A 19,053-nucleotide genomic window follows, 5' to 3' on the forward strand; every position below is an offset into this window, starting at 1 on the left:
TACAGCATGATTTTACTTAGAAACCGTTGCAAAAACGATGAGTCATGTACCCTGAAGCCTATAAATTGCTGATTCCTGACGCTGCGGTCTTCTCATTTACCTGACGTAGCGCGTTTCGAGTCCAAATATTTTTATTTTTTTGTCTGTTCATCAACTTTAACAAAGTCTTGCTTCTTCTCCAGCAATGTTAGAAGAAATGAAAAAGTCAACCCCTGCTGGAAACAGGATGTCCGACAGCTTTTAGTGACCACTGAGAGTTGTCCCAGTGTAACAGGCCAGATTAACCCCCCGCCCAGAATATACCAAGGGTTAAAGTGGCCTAGGCCAAATTATACCCCTCTGGGCCAGAACACACACACTTTTTTTTACTTCAACCAGAAAACCTTGACGGTTCATAAAAAACTTGACTGTTCAGGACATAATAAGTCATAACATTCTGAAACTTCAACTTATAAAGGTACCTTTACATGGGGCGATTATTGGTTCCAGAGAGGCTTTCAGCCGATAATCGTACACATGGCTGGTGACAGGACACTACAATATAAACGTTCAAAGGTAAACACTGATAACAACATTAATTAAAATGATTAGTAAACACTGATAAAAACATTAAAATGATCATGCTTGTTTTCAAGATAAAGTGCATGTTGTGTTGTTTACTGCAGATTGAAGCTTGCGGGATAGGTCAACCAATCCATGGTGTCACCGACTTTTGTGTGGATGACAATGTCACAACTCAACAGATGCTGTGGCCATGATTTCTGCATCAGTTGCCCAGATTCCATCACGAGAGATGCCAGAGGTGTTCACATATTCATTCACATCTTGATTAAAGTAGCCCTGTAGTTTTTTTGGACAAGTCAGTTTTCAAGTGGTGGATGACTTTAGCTCTCAGAAGGGAGTAGTTGTCCTCTGTTCCTGTCAGGATATAGCTGATGGCCCGAAAGTAGCAGTTCCCATCACCTTTGGTTTTATATGTACGCCGTGGTTGTCCAAGATCTCTTGTGCATCCAAAGTACGCAACCCTACTAAACGTAAGGTCAAGAGTGGTGGTAAGATTCTTCCTTCCTGAACTTGGTAGTGGGTTGAAAGTCTTGCTTTGCTTGTGTTTCTGTGTGGCAGAGTCACTGGGGCAGTCATCAAGGGACTGGGGTGGTAGAGAAGTCTCTTCATCCTGGTAAATCTTAAGGTTGCTGGCATGGTAGGTGTTGCTTAGTATCTTGCCAGTCTTATTGTTCTTAAGTTTTACTTGTCCCTTGGTTAAGGATTACACAACCAAGTAGGGTCCAACCCAGCATGGTTCCATCTTTGAACCCATGCGATGAATACGACATTGATTCTTGATATAAACAATGGCGCCAGCAGTGATTTCTTTGTTGCTGTTGTGTCGGCGATCAAAGGCACACTTTTGCTGTTCCTGAGCAGAATGGATGTTGGTACTTACAGTTGAGTGGATCCTGTTATGAATGGTTGTGAATGTATTTAGCACATCTGAGTTCTCATCATCTGGAAGAGACATGACATCCACAGTGTCATTTGTTGATTCATTGAATTCAATAGGAAGCTTAGCCTTTCGTCCATACATGACCTCAAATGGAGTGCACTTGGTTGAGCCATGCACAGATGTGTGATAGGCAAACAAAACACCAGGGATGAACTGGTCCCAGTTGACAAGCTTGCTAAGAGATTCTTTGAGTGTTTGATTGTCACGTTCCCGCTGGCCATTTGTTTGTGGGTGGTAGGCAGATGAAATGCGGTGATCTGTTTGAAAATGATTAGTGATGAGCGAGCATGCTCGCCACTGCTCGGTACTCACCCGAGCATCTCAGTACTCGAGATGCTCGGAGCTCGCCGAGTACTTGCGCGATGCTCGGGCGGGAGCTCGGGTCCCCGTCCTGCATGTCTGGCGCTATTTAGAGCACCAATCATGCAGGGATTGTCTGCAACTCACTGTAATGCCGCAGCCAAGGTGGTTGTGGCATTACAGTGATTGCCCAAATCGATGGGAACAGTGCTCACAGTGAAACATGAAAAGCCGGCAATTCAGCAGCGGCATTCACCGGTACCCGACAATTTAGAACAGAAAGAATAGAGCTTCACACATAGATTAGATAGATAGAAACATGTCAGTCACATATATAAGTACAGTGACAGTGTTGATTACTGTACTTGTCATTTAGTGTTAAAATAAAGGATTTATTAAAAGAAAAATTGGCGTGGGGTTCCCCGTAATTTTAGTCTCTAGCGGAGGTTAAGCAGACGGCTGGGGCATATGTTTGAAGCCTGGGAAGGGGGTAATACCCATGGAGCTTCCCAGGCTACTAATATCAGCCCCCAGCTGAATGCCTAGCCTTTACTAGCTATTAAAACGGGGGACCCCCCAAAAAAATGATGTGTGTTCCCCCCTATTTTAATAGCTAGCAAAGGCTAGGCAGACTAGCTGGGGGCTGATATTAATAGCCCAGGAAGGGTGCCATGCATATTGGCCCCCTCCCAGGCTAGAAACACCAGCCGTGAGCCGCCCCAGAAATGGCGCATCCATAGGATCCAGGCATGCTTGCGCTCTGCAGTGTCTCTGAAGGATGACAAGTTGGATGGCAGCGCTCAGCCCAGTCATCTCAATGCCATCCCAGCGTGGGAGAATTCTCCTGCGCTCACGCATTTCATTGGACATGAACTCTGCTCATCTGGATTCCGTCACAGCGAGACACTGAGGAGCTTCACTGAGGAGCTTCTCAGTGTCTGCGGCATGGCAAGCTGGATGGCAGCTTCTCCTGCGGTCCAGCCTGTCATCTCGATGTAGCAGAGCTGAAGCTGTCCTGGGAACCAAGGAAAGGTAAGGATGAGGTTGGTTTATTATTTTATTTTTATTGCAGAAGACATTGGCTTCAGCTGGAATGGGCGTGACGGTAAGTAGAGTTTAATTTAGAACATTAAAGAATTGTGTGCTTATTTCAATTAAAGGACTTTATTCTGGGTGTTTGTCTTTTTCTTTTAACTTTGACTATGAGGTTAGTAATGGGGGTGTCTTATAGACGCCTCTCCATTACTAACCTGGGCTTGATGTCAGCTGGCATTATAAGCTGACATCAACCCAAACCCTATTACCTCACTGCCACCGCTACAGGGCAGTGGGAAGAGCGAGGCTAAGTGCCAGAATTGGCGCATCCTATGGATGCGCCATTTCTGGACCGGCTGACGGCTGGTGTTTCTAGCCTGGGAGGGGGCCAATATTCATGGCACCCTTCCTGGGCTATTAATATCAGCCCCCAGCTGTCTGCCTTGCCTTTGCTAGCTATTAAAATAGGGGGGACTCCACGTCATTTTTTGGGGGGTTTCCCATTTTAATAGCTAGTAAAGGCTAGGTATTCAGCTGGGGGCTGATATTAGTAGCCTGGGAAGCTCCTTGGGTATTACCCCCTTCCCAGGCTTCAAACCTCTGCCCCAGCCATCTGCTTAACCTCCGCTAGAGACTAAAATTATGGGGAACCCCACGCCAATTTTTTTTTAATAAATCCTTTATTTTAACACTAAATGACAAGTACAGTAACCAACACTATCACTATACTTATTATATATGTGACTGACATGTTTCTGTCTATGTAATCTATGTGTGATGCTCTATTCTTTCTGTTCTAAATTGTCGGGTACCGATGTATGCCGCTGATGAATTGCCGGCCGGCTTTTTTAAAGAGGCGGGTGCATGAAAATCGGAGGGCACTAGTGTATTCCAAGTGCCCTGCTATGTTTTTCATGCACCCTCCTATATACCCTGCCTGCCTGTCTGCCTAAATATTCTGCCTGCCTGATGTTTAATTGAGCACTGTTCCCATCGATTTGGGCAATTTTTGGCCACCTGCAGAACGCCGGGGGGGACAGCCAGAAAAATGCTCGAGTTTCCCATAGACTTACATTGGGCTCGTTGCTCGGGTCGAGCACCCGAGCATTTTAGTGCTCGCTCATCACTAAAAATGATCCATCAGATTGTGGATGATCGAGTTCACAAACTCTCTTCCCTGGTCGCTAATCAAAGTGTCCATACAGCCTAAGCGGCAAATAATGGTGTAGAAAAATTTTTCTACTGACATGGCACTCTTGTCTGGAACAGCTGTTGCTTCAGTCCACTTTGAGAAATGATCAGTGACAGCAACTATATATTTGTTGCCATTTGATGTTTCCTGAAGAGGATCGATCATATCAATTCCAACTAAGCTCCATACTTTTCCAGGCACTGGTATACTGTTGAGTGGTGGAGCTTCTTTTCTGATTTTGGGACTTGTGACAAAACATTTTTGACAGGCTTTGACATGTTGGTGAACATCATTCTTCATTCCCTTCCAGTAATAATGGTCAGAAATATTGGCAAATGTATTATCTCTGCCAAAATGGTCACCAGAAGTTGGGTTGTCGTGACAGGCCTTCAAGATATTTGGCAGTCGTCTTTTAGTGAGAACCTCCTTTTTTCCATAGTAAATAATCCCTTTCTCTGCTCGATATAGCTTAGATGTTTGTCTAAACTGGGACTTGGCATTTGAACGTTTCTCTGGAGGTAGATCGTAGATCCACTGGGGTTACCTTTGATCTGTTGCAGTGTATAATCTCAAAAGCTGATCATACAGTTGGTCTTCCATTGTTGTCAAAATTGGAAAACTTATTTTTTTTGTTGGAGGTGTTCCAAGTTCACTTTATATACCTTATCAGGATAGAATAGAAACTCACACTGGAGAACTTAAAGTGCATATCATAGAGAGCAGGGAGAAACATACATAACAAGTTACAACACATAACATTAACTATGCACTGATGGAACTGCACCATCTACTGTCAATTCAATGTAATGCCTCCAACACATGCTGTAAGTCTAGTCCACCTGTTCCCATGCACTAGATTTTCTGCTGATTTTTCCCAATCAGCCGCCAATCTGCATCAAAATCCGCATCCCAATGATGTGGATTTTTTGTGCAGAATCACAGCAGATTTCTCCGTGTCACGTGGAAGAGGGAAATCTGCTGCAGACCGCATCAAATCTGACAAAAGCAGCATGAAATGGTATATGGTTTGTGTATGTGCATCTATATATACTGTAGCACTACAGCAGCAAAAACACACTAATATTCTGCCCTAGAGGAGTATAGACCATGGGTATATTATAGCCTAGGCCAAACTATACCCCGGGGTATAAATTGGTCTAGGCCAGATTATACTCCTCCGGGCCAGAATATACCCCAGCTGCTGTAAATCAGATTTTTCACGCTTATGAGAACCATTGAGTGATATACTCAAGAACGGGGCCCCAGACGTCACACAGGGGCCCCAGACATCGCACAGGATTGAGTGATATACTCAAGAATGGGGCCCCAGACAGCGCACAGGGGGTCCCAGACAGCGCACAGGGGGGCAGAGAAAGCTCACAGGAGCCCTGCGCGCTATCTCTGCCCCCCTGTGTGCTACCTGGGGCCCCTGTGCACTGACTGGGGCCCCATTATTGAGTATATCACTCAATGGTTCTCAAAAGCCTGAAAAATCTGATCTACAGCAGCTGGGATATATTCTGATCCGGAGGGGTATAATCTGGCCTAGGCCATAATATACTCGGGGTATATTTTGGCCCAGAGGGGTATAAACTGGCCTAGGTCACTTTAACCCCGAGTATATTCTGGGTGGGGGGGTTAATCTGGCCTGTTACACCGGTATCTATGAAAAGTAGAACTCTGCATTTGAGGGGCATTAGTGGCCATTAATGGATCTTATGGAACTGCGCACTGCACATTGAATATATTTTGATGATAAAATACAGAATTTTTAGGTTCTGACTGTTTAAATCCATTTCCATACCTATGTAAAGCTCACTTTTAAAGCGTAGCTATAACGAATACAATGTATTGACCTCAGGTTGTTGGACCTTTACAAATATCCTACTGTGAAAATATATGAACATATAAATCATTGAGATTGTATGGATGTAAGAGAGCAAAGCAAACTACTTGTACGATGCCCAATATATAAAGGAGGCATGAAGTGTATACATTTCAGAATATCAGCTCTCGACATCAGTAAATCAGATCAACCCTCTCCCTTCTTGATATCAGTTTTGCAGCCCGATGGTTGTTCTCCGAGAGGAGACATTTATTGATGCACAAAGCTAACAAATAAGTTTGCTAACCAGACATGTGTATCTGTGCCATGACCCAGATTAGATTGGAAATATATATTCATAGGGAATAAATAAAGTGACAACAGGTCAGATTTTATAGCCTAGTGATTAGACCATGACCTTCTTTGTACCCAATGGTATTTTCTATGTTTCTAAAGGGATACAAATTCTGTGCACGAGGGAATAGGTTTGGGGCCACTGGTCTACACTAATTAAAGCAAAATATAATTTCTACAATAACAAATTTTGTAAATGTGTCTAATTTGGAAAACCTATTTTTTAAAAAACACATATTAAGGGGTTCTGTGTCCTGGCTCAGTTTTGGACCTCTATCGATTAGAGTAGATACCAAGGATATGTCTGTCTGTGGTGGACATAAAATGGCCATGCATTAAATATATAGTCCAAGGGTGGACATATCATTGGTGAAACCTGTGTCACCACACAGAGGCCCAGTAGGTAGGGGGTCCTCTACTACTGTAAGGAAGTGGAGGTGCTGCCCATACTCCCCCTGGAAGATATGTGATGTCATATAATGCCTTGCACTGTTTAAGTATGATTTTTGCTGTTTCATAATTTGCATGCACTTAGTTAGGGAATAGATAGTTAATAGTTACCCCCCCCCCCATTCTGGGCTAGTCCTATGTGGGAAGACAGAAGATGACTTCCTGATAGCGAGTTAGAGCCCCGTGTTCAGCAAAGACAGAGCTAAGATCTGACACTTGGCAGACAGACATGTTACAATGTGTTGTGTACGAAGAGGGAAGACCACAGGACATCAGATAATACGTCCTAAGGACCAAGGAAACGTGTAGAGATCTCTGATGGAGAGATTTGACATATTGGATCCCAGGCCAGAGAGGCCACCTAAACGGTCCAGAACTTAACCCAGGAGAAGTAGAAAGCCCACTTAAAGGGGATTGAACGAGAAGGGATTGTAACAGCAGGAATTTAGTGAACTGTTGTCTACAGTGAAATGGAACTCAATTGTGTGTATGGAAAGGAAACAATGGTCACCCTTTTGGGACTTAAACTCTCCTACTGAGTACAGCGGACTTTAAAGGTTTTAGTGAGGAGTCGTACCGACGCACCTCAAGCAAAGGGGTCCTCATTAGTCAGTTGGGAACTGAGAGTAGCTGGGAGCAGCGGTAGCGTTAATGCCGCCCACTCAGAGGAAGACAAAGTCTCCCATTATCATTTGTTGGATTGTCATGAGATGCAAGAGATCTGACATGTGACGCTGGCGCCCAATCAGAGCTTGCGTCACTGTACCCTCCTACGTATGGATTAAACATGAAGAGGAAGCCAGGGCTGCAGCTGATCTGACTTTCACTTCATGTTCAAGCAGTATGTAGGTGGGGACAGTGACACCAGCTGTGATTAGGCACCGGCATCACATGTCACAAAAACCGCACGGGAGCTCCAGGACCGCGAGTGTCAACACCGCTGGAACGGCGCCGGCACGGGAGGTGATTATAGGCTTTATTATTTTATGAGGGGGGCAAACATTTTGATCAAGAAGGGGTTGCCCTTGTAGTGGACAACCCCTTTAATTGTTTGGCCCCGCTTGATGCCCTGAGCTCCGGTACTTGGTTTGGACAGTCATTCTGTGCTGACAGTCCCTTTTAAATCAAGGTGTCTCAATTCAAGAATTTTGCCCCCCTCAGGTTGCGATAAGTGGCAATAACTGGCAGTTCGACGAACAAAGGAGGCATCACAAAATCATCCCACAAGACTTGATCCATATTTTGATGTTTTTATGTTGGCTACAAAAAAATTGCTTTCATTCTGGCTTTTGTCCTTCTTCCACACACACACCACAGATTGGAGCAAGGTGCTTGAAAATTTGATCCAAAGAAGTGGTAAGCCAGCATATGTGGTTAAAACTTTCAATCCTTTATCGAATTTAATTTTAGCAGCATCTCCAGAACATATTTTACATCTGCCAATACATTTCAAGCGAAGTATGACCCTTGATAACAGAAATTTAAAGTTTTTAATCCCAGATGCTGGATTATCTCTTCTTTGGATCTTTATAGCTATTGAGTGACTTTTCTCTGTGCACTCTGCATTATACAGCGAAGTCTAAGCATAATTCTAGCACAGTAAGCACTTTCACTTATTCTGGAAGCTTGATCTGAACATTTGCAGATCTTAGTGACATCTGCTGCTTCCTTCAATATCAGAACCTTAGAGCTTGTTCTTTTTGGTGTTTAAATTTCAATGTTAAGGAATCCGTATAATGTACAGTATAACTAGTGCAATCAGCAGGTAGTGGCATCACCCATAGAAAAAGTCCAGCCATGCTGCCTCCAGCTTAGTCAGTCTGAACTCAGATCAAAAGTGGAGTGTGAAAGTGATTTACACCTTGTCTGTGGATGTCACATAAGAGGGCGGTCGCTGTATTGGGTTCTTTGGAAGACAGTAAATGGAAATCATTTGGCTGTCATTCTAATGGAGGTTGTAGTTGTCTCATAAGGGAGTTGTGGCTGTCACTGTGGTACAGATAAAATCTGTCTTAAGGGGTTTTCCCACAAAAAAACGTTCCTTTAAATCAATAGATCTTGGAATAATAATAACTTCCAGAATTGGATGTGATTAAATAAAATGTTCCTGTGCTGAGATAATCTTATAAATGTGCCCCTGCTGTGTACAGTGTAATGGCTGTGTCTGACTGTGCAGGAACATGATCTGATCATACCAAATCTCCTGGGCAGGTGAGGAAGCAAAAGAGTATACAGACATTACAGCATGGGATCGTAAATTTAATCTTTCTTTGAGGTAAAACATTTTTTAAAAACAGGCAGGGAAATGCTTTACCTCACAAAAAGAATCAGTTGTGACCCCCTCCTGTATTGTCTGTATACTCTTTTGCTTCCTCCCCTGCCCAGGAGCTGTGGTATGATCAGACCATGTTCCTGCACGGTCAGACACAGCCATTACACAGTACACCGCAGGGGCACATTTATAAGATTATCTCAGCACAGGAACATTTTATTTGCACACATCCAATTGTGGAAATTATTATTATTCCATGATCTAGTGATTAAAATCAACTTTAAAATTAACTTTGTTTGTGGGAAAACCCCTTTAAATTAACACTCAAGAAAGAGATCATAGCGTAGAAAGTTAACTTAACACAAAAAAGCCTTTAAATTTGCATGGTTAGGTATTGATTTATACTCTTTTGCAGTGGGATATCTTTCACATTTTAAGAAACATGTAGTTGGGGATCATTGTAAAGCTGTCCTGCATCAGGGCCCCGTCACCAGCGCTTTGGTGGTGTTTAAATCTCATTGATGAGGTGGTCCCTGGTGTATTTTGTCTGTGTTACTTCCATAGAATATTGGAAGGTTTTCAGTTTGGAAAACAGTGAGTTCCTTTGCAAGGTGTAAAATAATTGTGTGGTTATATGGTGGCCACTAACCTGTCACACCTTGGAGCATTTAATTCATTTCATTCATAGAATGGTATAAATTGAAATTTTGTACAGTCATAAGGGAAAAAATTCCTCCTGACCTTGTATGCGGCAATCTGATGAAGTTTCTGGATAATCTCTCATGTACTCTTGTTAATCTTTTAGCCTTCAACACAACGAGGTGCGAGAAATTACAAAAAGAGAAGGAGGAATTGGAAATCAAATTTCATAATGAAGTGAAGAAACTGGAACATCATCAGCAAGAGGAATTGCAGTCACTGAAGGAGAGATTACAGCAGCAATATGATAGAGAAATGGAGCATTTGCGGCTGGAGCAGAGCTCCCAACTACTCCAGATCCGCTCCCAACACCAAGGCCAGGTCAGTACAAGTCTGCTATTGTAGGGGATGGGACTGGTACAGGAGGACAGTCCTTGCCTGTAGGTATAAAATATCCACTTTATAACTCCATGTTGTACTCGAGTCTGAAATTCTGTGCTGATTTAATATCCCAATATATAAAGCAGTGGTCCCCAACCTTTTTTGCACCAGGGACCGGCTTGAAGCTAGATCATTTTTCCATGGCCCAGCAAGGAGGGGGTGGGCGGGGCTTTGGTCATATGGGGGCGGGGTAATGGAGGGATTTGGAGTTTAGTGCATACTTATCATATAGTGTAGACCAGGTCCCCGCCAGGAGCTATGCCAGGAGCCCCACATAATGTGCTGTGCCAGGAGCCGCATCACTGAGGCCCCATCACGCCCTGCAGCAGGACAGGGCAGCTGTCCTGACAGCTGCTGTTCAGCTGCATTTACTTCATCCCAGGGGCGGACACAGACTGTAGTGGGCCCCTGTGCAAGAAATTTTTGGGGGCCCCCCCCGCCCTTCATAAGGCAACAAAGTTATGTAAACATAACCCCCCCATGTGCATCTCTCACCCCCCCATGTGCAGCTCACCCCCGTGCATCTCTCATCCCCCTCCGTGCATCTCTCATCCCCCTCCGTGCATCTCTCATCCACCCCCCGTGCATCTCTCATCCACCCCCCGTGCATCTCTCATCCACCCCCCGTGCATCTCTCATCCCCCCCGTGCATCTCTCATCTCTCCCCTCCCCCCCATGTGCATCTCTCACCCCCCCATGTGCAGCTCACCCCCGCGCATCTCTCATCCACCCCCCGTGCATCTCTCATTCACCCCCCGTGCATCTCTCATCCCCTCCGTGCATCTCTCATCCCCCCCGTGCATCTCTCACCCCCCCGTGCATCTCTCATCCACCCCCCGTGCATCTCTCATCCCCCCCCCCGTGCATCTCTCATCCCCCCCCGTGCATCTCTCATCCCCCCCCGTGCATCTCTCATCCCCCCCGTGCATCTCTCACCCCCCCGTGCATCTCTCACCCCCCCGTGCATCTCTCACCCCCCCGTGCATCTCTCACCCCCCCGTGCATCTCTCACCCCCCCGTGCATCTCTCATCTCTCCCCTCCCTCCCATGTGCATCTCTCATCTCTCCCCTCCCCCATGTCCATCTCTCATCTCTCCCCTCCCCCATGTGGATCTCTCATCTCTCCCCTCCCCCCCATGTGGATCTCTCAACTCTCCCCTCCCCCATGTGCATCTCTCATCTCTCCCCTCCCCCCATGTGCATCTCCCATTCCCCCCACTCCTAGTTAATTGTATTTAAAAAAAAATAAAACTTGTTATACTTACCCCCATGCGATCCCTGCAGAATCCTGGCGCTCGTCCAAATCGCTGACACCAGGTTCTCCTGACTTCCGGCCATGTGACGGCGCAGTCACATGACCGGAAGTCGGGGGAATCATGAAGGTGCTGCCGCAGCAGCGCAGCGCTAAGATGTCCCGGACCCGGCGCTTAGCATGCGGCCGGGGGCCCCATGAGGAGAGAGACGCACAAGAGGGGGGCTCCGAGGGGGCTCCTACCGGCCGGGCCCCATACTGGAGTCAGGGCAGTCATGCCCTGATGGCGGCCCTGCTGGAGGCTGGAGGGGCCCCCTCTCCCCGCGGACCGGCTGAAAAACCCCAACGGCCCGGTCCTGCTCCGCGGACCGGCGGTTGGGGACCTCTGATATAAAGCATAGACCTGTAGTTAATAGAGACATTTTGGCTGTTTGCAGGTAACACTAGAGGAAGCTTACTGCATGAGTTATTCATCTAGAGTCCTATGGGCCCCAGAGCAAAATTTGGACCTCGCCCCTCCCTCCTCACACCACAACCAGCATGGTGCTCAAACGTGAAGGGGCCATTGACACTTACATATTCTGCTATCACCTCCTGACTCAGCAATAGGATAATTTTATCAGTAATAAATACTATACAAGAGTAAAATAATTGCCGATACACCATTGCCATATATTGCCGCCATCCTGATACTGAGCACAGGCCACTATATCTAGCGCAATAATACCACATATCAAGACGAATAATACCGCCACATCAAGATCATATGTTACCAACATATAGTCTGAGTATAACCACTGACTACGCTTCCATGGATTTGAGCAGGAGATGACATGAGTACATTTCCTTTTAACTCATACAGTTAAAACATCATTAAAATGGACAATAAGAGAAATACAAACAAAAAACAAATACATATATAAAACAAGCAAAAAGCAACAGTTATTTATAAAAATACGGAGAGATCATTCTTCTCATTTAATCCTGTAGGATCTTGTGCGTGTGTGTTCATGATCTATTTAGCTTCTTTTTGAAGCAGCAGTTTATGTCGATGTCCTCCCTTTAACGGAAGTTTAACTAATCCCATGAACCTACAACTCCTGCATTGGCTGAATGAGCCTCTCGTATCTGTTGTATCAATTTTGGAGATCCTTTTCCTGTCTCTATTGATCGTACATGATCCCTGAACCTGACGAATAGATGTCTGATAGGTTTTTCCTATAATAGAAAAACCCGCATGGGCAAAAGATTGCATAAACCACATATTTTGTCGTACATGTAAAAAAGTGCCTAACCCAATGATTAACCTGACCAATCCTAATAGGGTTATTTCTCAAATGTTGGTTACAAAAAGAGCATTAATTGTACCTGAAATTACCCCCGGGAATGGATTTCTCCAACCATGTTTGTGACCTACTATTCAGGATATTCTGGACTAACAGATACATAATTGGACCTTTTAAAGGATTTGTATAAAGAATATCTATTTTATCATCACTGGTGAGTGCCGCTAAACTTTTTGTTATGGACATACTATCAGCTCCATACATGCACATCTGAACTGTGACATAATAGTTAAGGGGTTAAAATTACTTTCACGATGCTGCTGCTGTAAAACACAGCTGATTTTTCGCAAGTGAAAATACTTTGTGGCAGAAGCTGCATTTTCGCTATGTGGGAACGAGGACTAAAGGTCCAATCAGCCTGCAAGATTAATGTGAACGAGCGTTCCTGGAAACCCTGCTTTCCCAAAGATCATCGTTCTCAGCAGCACATCGTTGTGTGTAAACAGGACCTGTGCTGCCGAAAACAGCAGCCTGTGTGTAATGAACGATCCATTATGGATAATTCTGTGTACATCTGAAGCCACTTCAGCCTGTGTAAACTGGCTTTTAAAGTATGGCAGATCGGCAAGCATGTTGGCTGTCAAATAAAACTGCGCAGTGTAAATGTACCCCAAGATGCCAAGAAAGGAAGCACATGCGGAATGCAGTAAGAGCTATGACTGGACCCAGTGTAGGACTGGGGTGCCAAGGGCCCACCAGTAACCAACTAGAGGGCCCCACTTTTCAGCTACATGATCCTCAATCACAAATTTATATAACTATGAACTGGGTAGTGTCACGCAAGTTGTGGGAAAGACTAAGTGTAACTCAAAGGGAAGAGGGGGAGGAAGCCCAAACACTAGGGAAAGGGGGAGTGGAGACCCCTAGGCAGATCTAATATCACCCTGCCTACCCTACCGTTCCTATATAGGTTCCACAGCTATCGCCGAGCAGGACCCTAAACCCTGGATGACCCTAGAGCTTGGCCCTAGATAGGGAGGGAGAGGGGTGAGCACTGGTCAGGCCCCACTACAAACTAAAGACAAAAAGGTAGACAAACAAAAGGAATTAACTTAGTTTAAGCAGACACCAGAGGAGTAACGCCAACGGTACTCCAAAGGCACCAGAGAAGATACTAGCTGACTGCTAGTGCTCCAAGCCTGTACATAGAAGTATCACCGGCGATTGCCTCGAGCAAACTGAGGGTTTTTAACTCCCATGCAAGGGTGTGTCAATCAGCAGCAGGAGGGAGGTCGCCGCTGGGTCTTAAAGTAAGAAAGATTAAGAAGATGTTTGCAATGCCAAGCGCAGTGACCTTCTACAGCTACTGTAGATCCAGAGTGACTGTCTTTTACACCTGACACACCCGTGACAGGTAGATTGTTAAATGAATATGATGCTGCCTTTTTTCTGTACATAGTGATTCAAGTACTGCTCATATAAAAGGGTGGTGGCCCACCAGAGGATTCTCCTGTGGGCCAGTCCAAGCCTGGGTGGATCCACAATTGAGCAATATGTATGAGAATCCCCCACTTGTGAGGTCTCCTCTATGCAAGGGGTATCCATTATTCTCATTCCACCTTATTGTTTAAGAGTTTTTGGCACTGCAGTTTCTTGCTATGTTCCCAAAGTCAGAGCACAGTACAGTAATACCTTGACTTTCTGATGATCTCGCATGCAATCAACTGCCCATGGTCCCAGCGTTTAGGACACCACATGATCTCATATGATAGATTCTCGAAGTCTTCCTCATGCTCTCAGTGGGAAATAAGACTCGCTTGCCATAACAGTGACTCGCTTGCCATATTTACTCATGATTAGCCACATTCCCTGTGTAATTGGTAATTATGTGTTACGGTAGATTCTACTTGTAACGCTGGTATTACTGGGAATGATGGATGTTCATTTCACATGTGCTGCACCCTCCCGGAGGAATATATAGCAAGCATTTAATACCTGCAGCTCAATCTATCATTTATAGCCATGTCTAAATACTGATGCTACATAGCTGCCAGCAGTTCATATATTACGGGGGTGAAATGCATGGAGAAATGCCTGTGCCCTATAATTGGAAACATCTGACATCCTGACAATGCGCAGATCTGTTCAATAAGAGTTCAGTAATAATACAGCAGCAATTCATCATTGATTGATCCCCACAGATATGGAGAATCACATTACAGAACATTACGAATCCTACCATACAATGATGTGTTATATTGAACCTCTCCATACTGCAAACATCAGCAAAACTCAAGCACCCGCAAAATAATTCTCTTTTTTTTTAAGCTACTAGTCATTTATGTCAAATGAGCGTCCATCCAGAGTCCGAACCCAGAAGAAGCCCATGAAAACACAGGGAGAACATATAAAGTCCTTGCATATATTCTTGGTGGGATTTGAACCCAAGACCCCAGCGCTGCAACCAGAGGTTTAGCCTGGCATTCAGCTCAGGGGGACATGAAATATTTGAGAGGGCCCCTAACCGGTAACCCTAATTACAACTATCGTGGTGCTCTTATATTACCACATATGGTGACATATAGTGGTAGATATCAGTCCTGCAAAATATACAAGTGATTACAGTACAGTTATATATAGTGACTTACAGCTGATAAAGTCATTCACTTTTCCCGTTTTTTCCATCTGGCCCAGACCGACATGACAACTTCTCCAGCCACGATTAATCTGCAGAGATTACAAAGACGCATTTGACTTCTCACATTTCCAGCACCGTCCCCATCTATTCAAAACCTGAACAAACTACTCATCCCAATGCTGAGCCGCTACTGCCATATGTGTCCCTATTACTGCACCTGCTGCTTGGCACAATAACAGCACTCCTCTTGGTGACCCACATAATAATGCCCACCACTGTGCCCCTAACATAGTAATAATGCCTCATTTGTGCCCTCTAGATGTTGAAACTGCTCCCTAGAAAATATTAATGCACTGGGCAAATGCTCTAGGAAAGTGTTCACATTTTGCCCTTTTGATGGCCACAATACTCTGAGTGCCCCTGCAGCAATAATGCTTCTTAAGTGCCCACTTAGCATTTAATAATGTCCACTGAGTTCCCCCATGTACAGATCCCTTATACAGAGTATGATGTCCCTACAGTTCCCCTATACATAGTATGATGGGCCCACAGCTCCGCGATACACAGTGTGATGGACCCACAGCTCCCCTATACATAGTATGATATCCCCACTGCTCTCCCAAAACAATGTAATGACCCCACAGAAGCCCTCACAATGTATAATGGCCTCCACAGTATATCTCATTAGCTCATTAGCCCTCAAACTGTATAATGGCTCCTGCATTAGCTCGCACACTGTATAATGGCCCCCTCATTAGCTGCCATGCTGTATAATGGCTCCCATACTTTGAGGATTTCCACAGATGTCCCTACAATGTATGAGCGCCCCCCACACTGTATGAGAGCCCTCCACAGTAGTCACAACACTGTATGATTGCCTACATGGTAGGCCCCAAACTGTTAACTCCCCACATTAGCCCCCAAACTGTATAATGGCCCTCACATTTTCCCCCAAACTGTGTGATGTCTCCCACATTAGTCCCAAAACTGTATAATGGACACTGCATTAGCCCCCAAACTGTATAATGGCCCCCACATTAGCTTCCCAGGCCAACTGACTCTTCTGCTCCCCCTCCTCCCCCAGTAGCTACGCTACTGGTTAAAAGGATGCAGTGCTAACCACTGAGCCACCATGCTACTAAGATGTAGGAAATAGTTTGACAGCTCTGACACTGGGGAAGTGATAGACCCCTTTTTTTTTCCTCTATAGAACCTATAGTATGTACCTAGGTTATATCATTGCTTGATGATCGTTGGTGGTCTGACCTTTTTGATTCCCACTGATCTTGAAAATGAAAGTAGAGCTGAGGTACTCGTGCTGTGCTTTCACTCTATTGTTGTCTATGGGACTGCTACAAATACCAGAGCACTGTACTTGGCTTTCTTCAGTAGTCCCATAGACAATGAATGGAGTTGTGGTGAGACGTGCACACCTCTGCTCCATTCAAGACTTGACTCTACAGAGCCCCATTCTTGGGATTGCTTGGTTCCAGTCAGTCAATCCTGCCGCGATCAGCATTTTATCCCCTATTCGGTGGATAAAGGATAACTTTCTCTTTTGGGAATAACCTTTTAATGATGATCTGCCATTTTTTTTTGCCATTTGTTTTGTGATCTTTGTATATTTGTTCTTCATTGTCTGTATTTGCTTGTCCTGTAAATTCCTCAATCTTAAAGGGCAAACTCTTCATCTTATATATCTAGAACTCAGTTGAAAAATATTCTTGTTTCTAATGTACAGATTGAAAACATGGCCGCGACGCATGAAGCAGCACTGTTGGCGATTAAGACCAGCCATTCAACCTCCATTTCTACAATCCATGAAGATCATGAGAGAAGAGTTCACAGTAAAACCTTTTTTTTAATATATTACTAAATGGAGTGATGGAGTGTCTAATTTATATATTACATATTTATATACTGTATCCTACTAGGGAATTCTATATTAACACATGGAGGTCCCTCGTCTATTAGCCAAAGCAAAGAGTCGTCTTAAAGAACCTTTTTTTCACTGTGTATGCACTGTAGTGTTAATATCCTCACCTACCGCCGCCTTCTCCGGGATCCAGCGCCGTTCTGCTCCTTTTCTCAGTGACATCACCACTCTTCAGAGTCTCTGGATCACTCTTATGCTTTACGCACGTCATAGCTTTTACATTTTAAGACTATGGAGTCTCATTCTGACGCTCCATAAATTTACATTGTAAAAGCCACTGCGCTCAGTTTGACCCGGAGAGTCTGAAGAGCAGTGACGTCACTGAGAAGAGGAGCAGAACGGCGCTGGACACTGGTGAGAGCTGCGATAGGTGAGGATACTAACACACTGACACTACACTACATAGACATATACACATGTTTAGGGGAAAAAAGGGTTCATGGGAGGGTTTCTTTAAGAAACAGTACAGTAATGCATATTTCTCTCTAGCTACATGGAATTTTGACTTTTTTTTTTCCAAAAGGGTTTGAATGAATATTTCATAATTTTGATGTTTCGAAGAATTGTACCTTATTGTTCAGATTATAAGACGCACCTTTTTTCCCCAAAATTTGTGAGGAAAAAGTGGGTGCGTCTTATAATCTGAAAGTATGTTATCTGGGTGGCTGCAACAGTGGAGCGGGGTCACAGAAGCCAGGGTCGCTGATTCAGGAGGTCGGCAACAGGAGAAGTGGGGCGATACTGCTGGCCCTGTCCTCTCAGAAGACGTTGGCGCCGGTGAGTGGAGGTTCCCTCTCCTGCGTTGGGAAAATGGCCATCAAAGGTGACGCATGTGCAGATTGAGATCTTGGAAGACATCAGCCTGCATGTGGCCATTTTTTCTAAGCCCACCGCAGAAATATGTGAGGGAGAAAGGACCTCCGCTCACGGACGCTGACGTCTATGGAGAGGATGGGGCCAGGAGAATTGCCACACTCCTCCTACTTCCGACCTTCTAAAGCAGCGACCCTGGCTTCTGTGACCCTACTCCATGGCCATCATCCCCAGGTAAGCTATCGTTAAAATCGATTATAAGTCGCCCCACAATTTTATTTAAAAAAGTTTTATTATTTTCCACCCCAAAATTTGGGGTGCGTTTTAATCTGCAAAATCCGGAGACTCTGAGTAGTAAGGAGGTGGACCTGTTTGGTGACCACAGTGTATAATGCCTGGTAATAGCAGAAAGTGAGAACCACTGGCCACCACATAACTGCAGTATAGGGTTTGTCACCATCCTCCTCGCAGCCTTGATGTTAATGGTGTTTGAATGTGTTGTTAGCCACAATGAATCTCAATACTGAACAGTCAGTGAAGATGATTTATTATTATACATGGAAATTAGCCTTCATCACTTGACAGTAGACGCTGCTGTGTTACACCCGACCCCTATGAACATGTAGACAGCTCGTATGATGAATGTACCCTACATCTACTCAGGAGGTCTCAGTGGAATTTAGTCTTTTTTTTTATATGCTAACCCTAAAATAGATTTTGTAAAGGATTTTCTTCACTTTTCTATAAAGTTATACAGAAATGATCAGAAATATGTCTTGTAGCAAGGCAGCCTTATTATAGGACCCTTTCCCATCCCAGATCTCGTTCTCTCTTTATTGAGAAGTGCAGAAATCTGCTCTTAATGGTAGAAAATGGTATTATGGGCACCAAGTACCTGGGTTTAGGCGTGTGGTGGTGTCAAGCTGCTGCAGAAAGACGCCTAATTTTATATTTTCTTAAACACTTTGGTCCTGATTCGTCATTGCTACTTCTCCAGTTTTCTGGAGTCATTTTCTCCTTAGTGCCTTTAGTATTTACGTCTTTTTCTCTTCTATGTTTTGCTTCACTTTTTATTTTTTTTCCCCAAGACTTTTTTTTATTTCTCCTTGATAACTT

At 44.5% G+C, this 19,053-nt stretch overlaps 1 protein-coding gene across 2 annotated transcripts in view; it reads left to right on the forward strand.

Annotated features, from left to right (window-relative positions):
- Nucleotides 1–19,053, forward strand: part of MTUS2 (microtubule associated scaffold protein 2) — an 833,540-nt gene that overhangs the window by 771,089 nt on the left and 43,398 nt on the right. For both annotated transcript variants that reach the window (XM_073662484.1, XM_073662485.1), the window contains exons 9-10: nt 9,738–9,952; nt 16,930–17,035. In XM_073662484.1, coding sequence (XP_073518585.1) covers nt 9,738–9,952; nt 16,930–17,035 — 321 coding nt within the window. The remainder of the gene's footprint in view (nt 1–9,737; nt 9,953–16,929; nt 17,036–19,053) is intronic.

This window comes from Phyllobates terribilis, unplaced genomic scaffold, assembly GCF_046119375.1.
Source record: "Phyllobates terribilis strain yellow unplaced genomic scaffold, ASM4611937v1 Scaffold_2__4_contigs__length_985480577, whole genome shotgun sequence".
NCBI classification, from domain to species: domain Eukaryota; kingdom Metazoa; phylum Chordata; class Amphibia; order Anura; family Dendrobatidae; genus Phyllobates; species Phyllobates terribilis.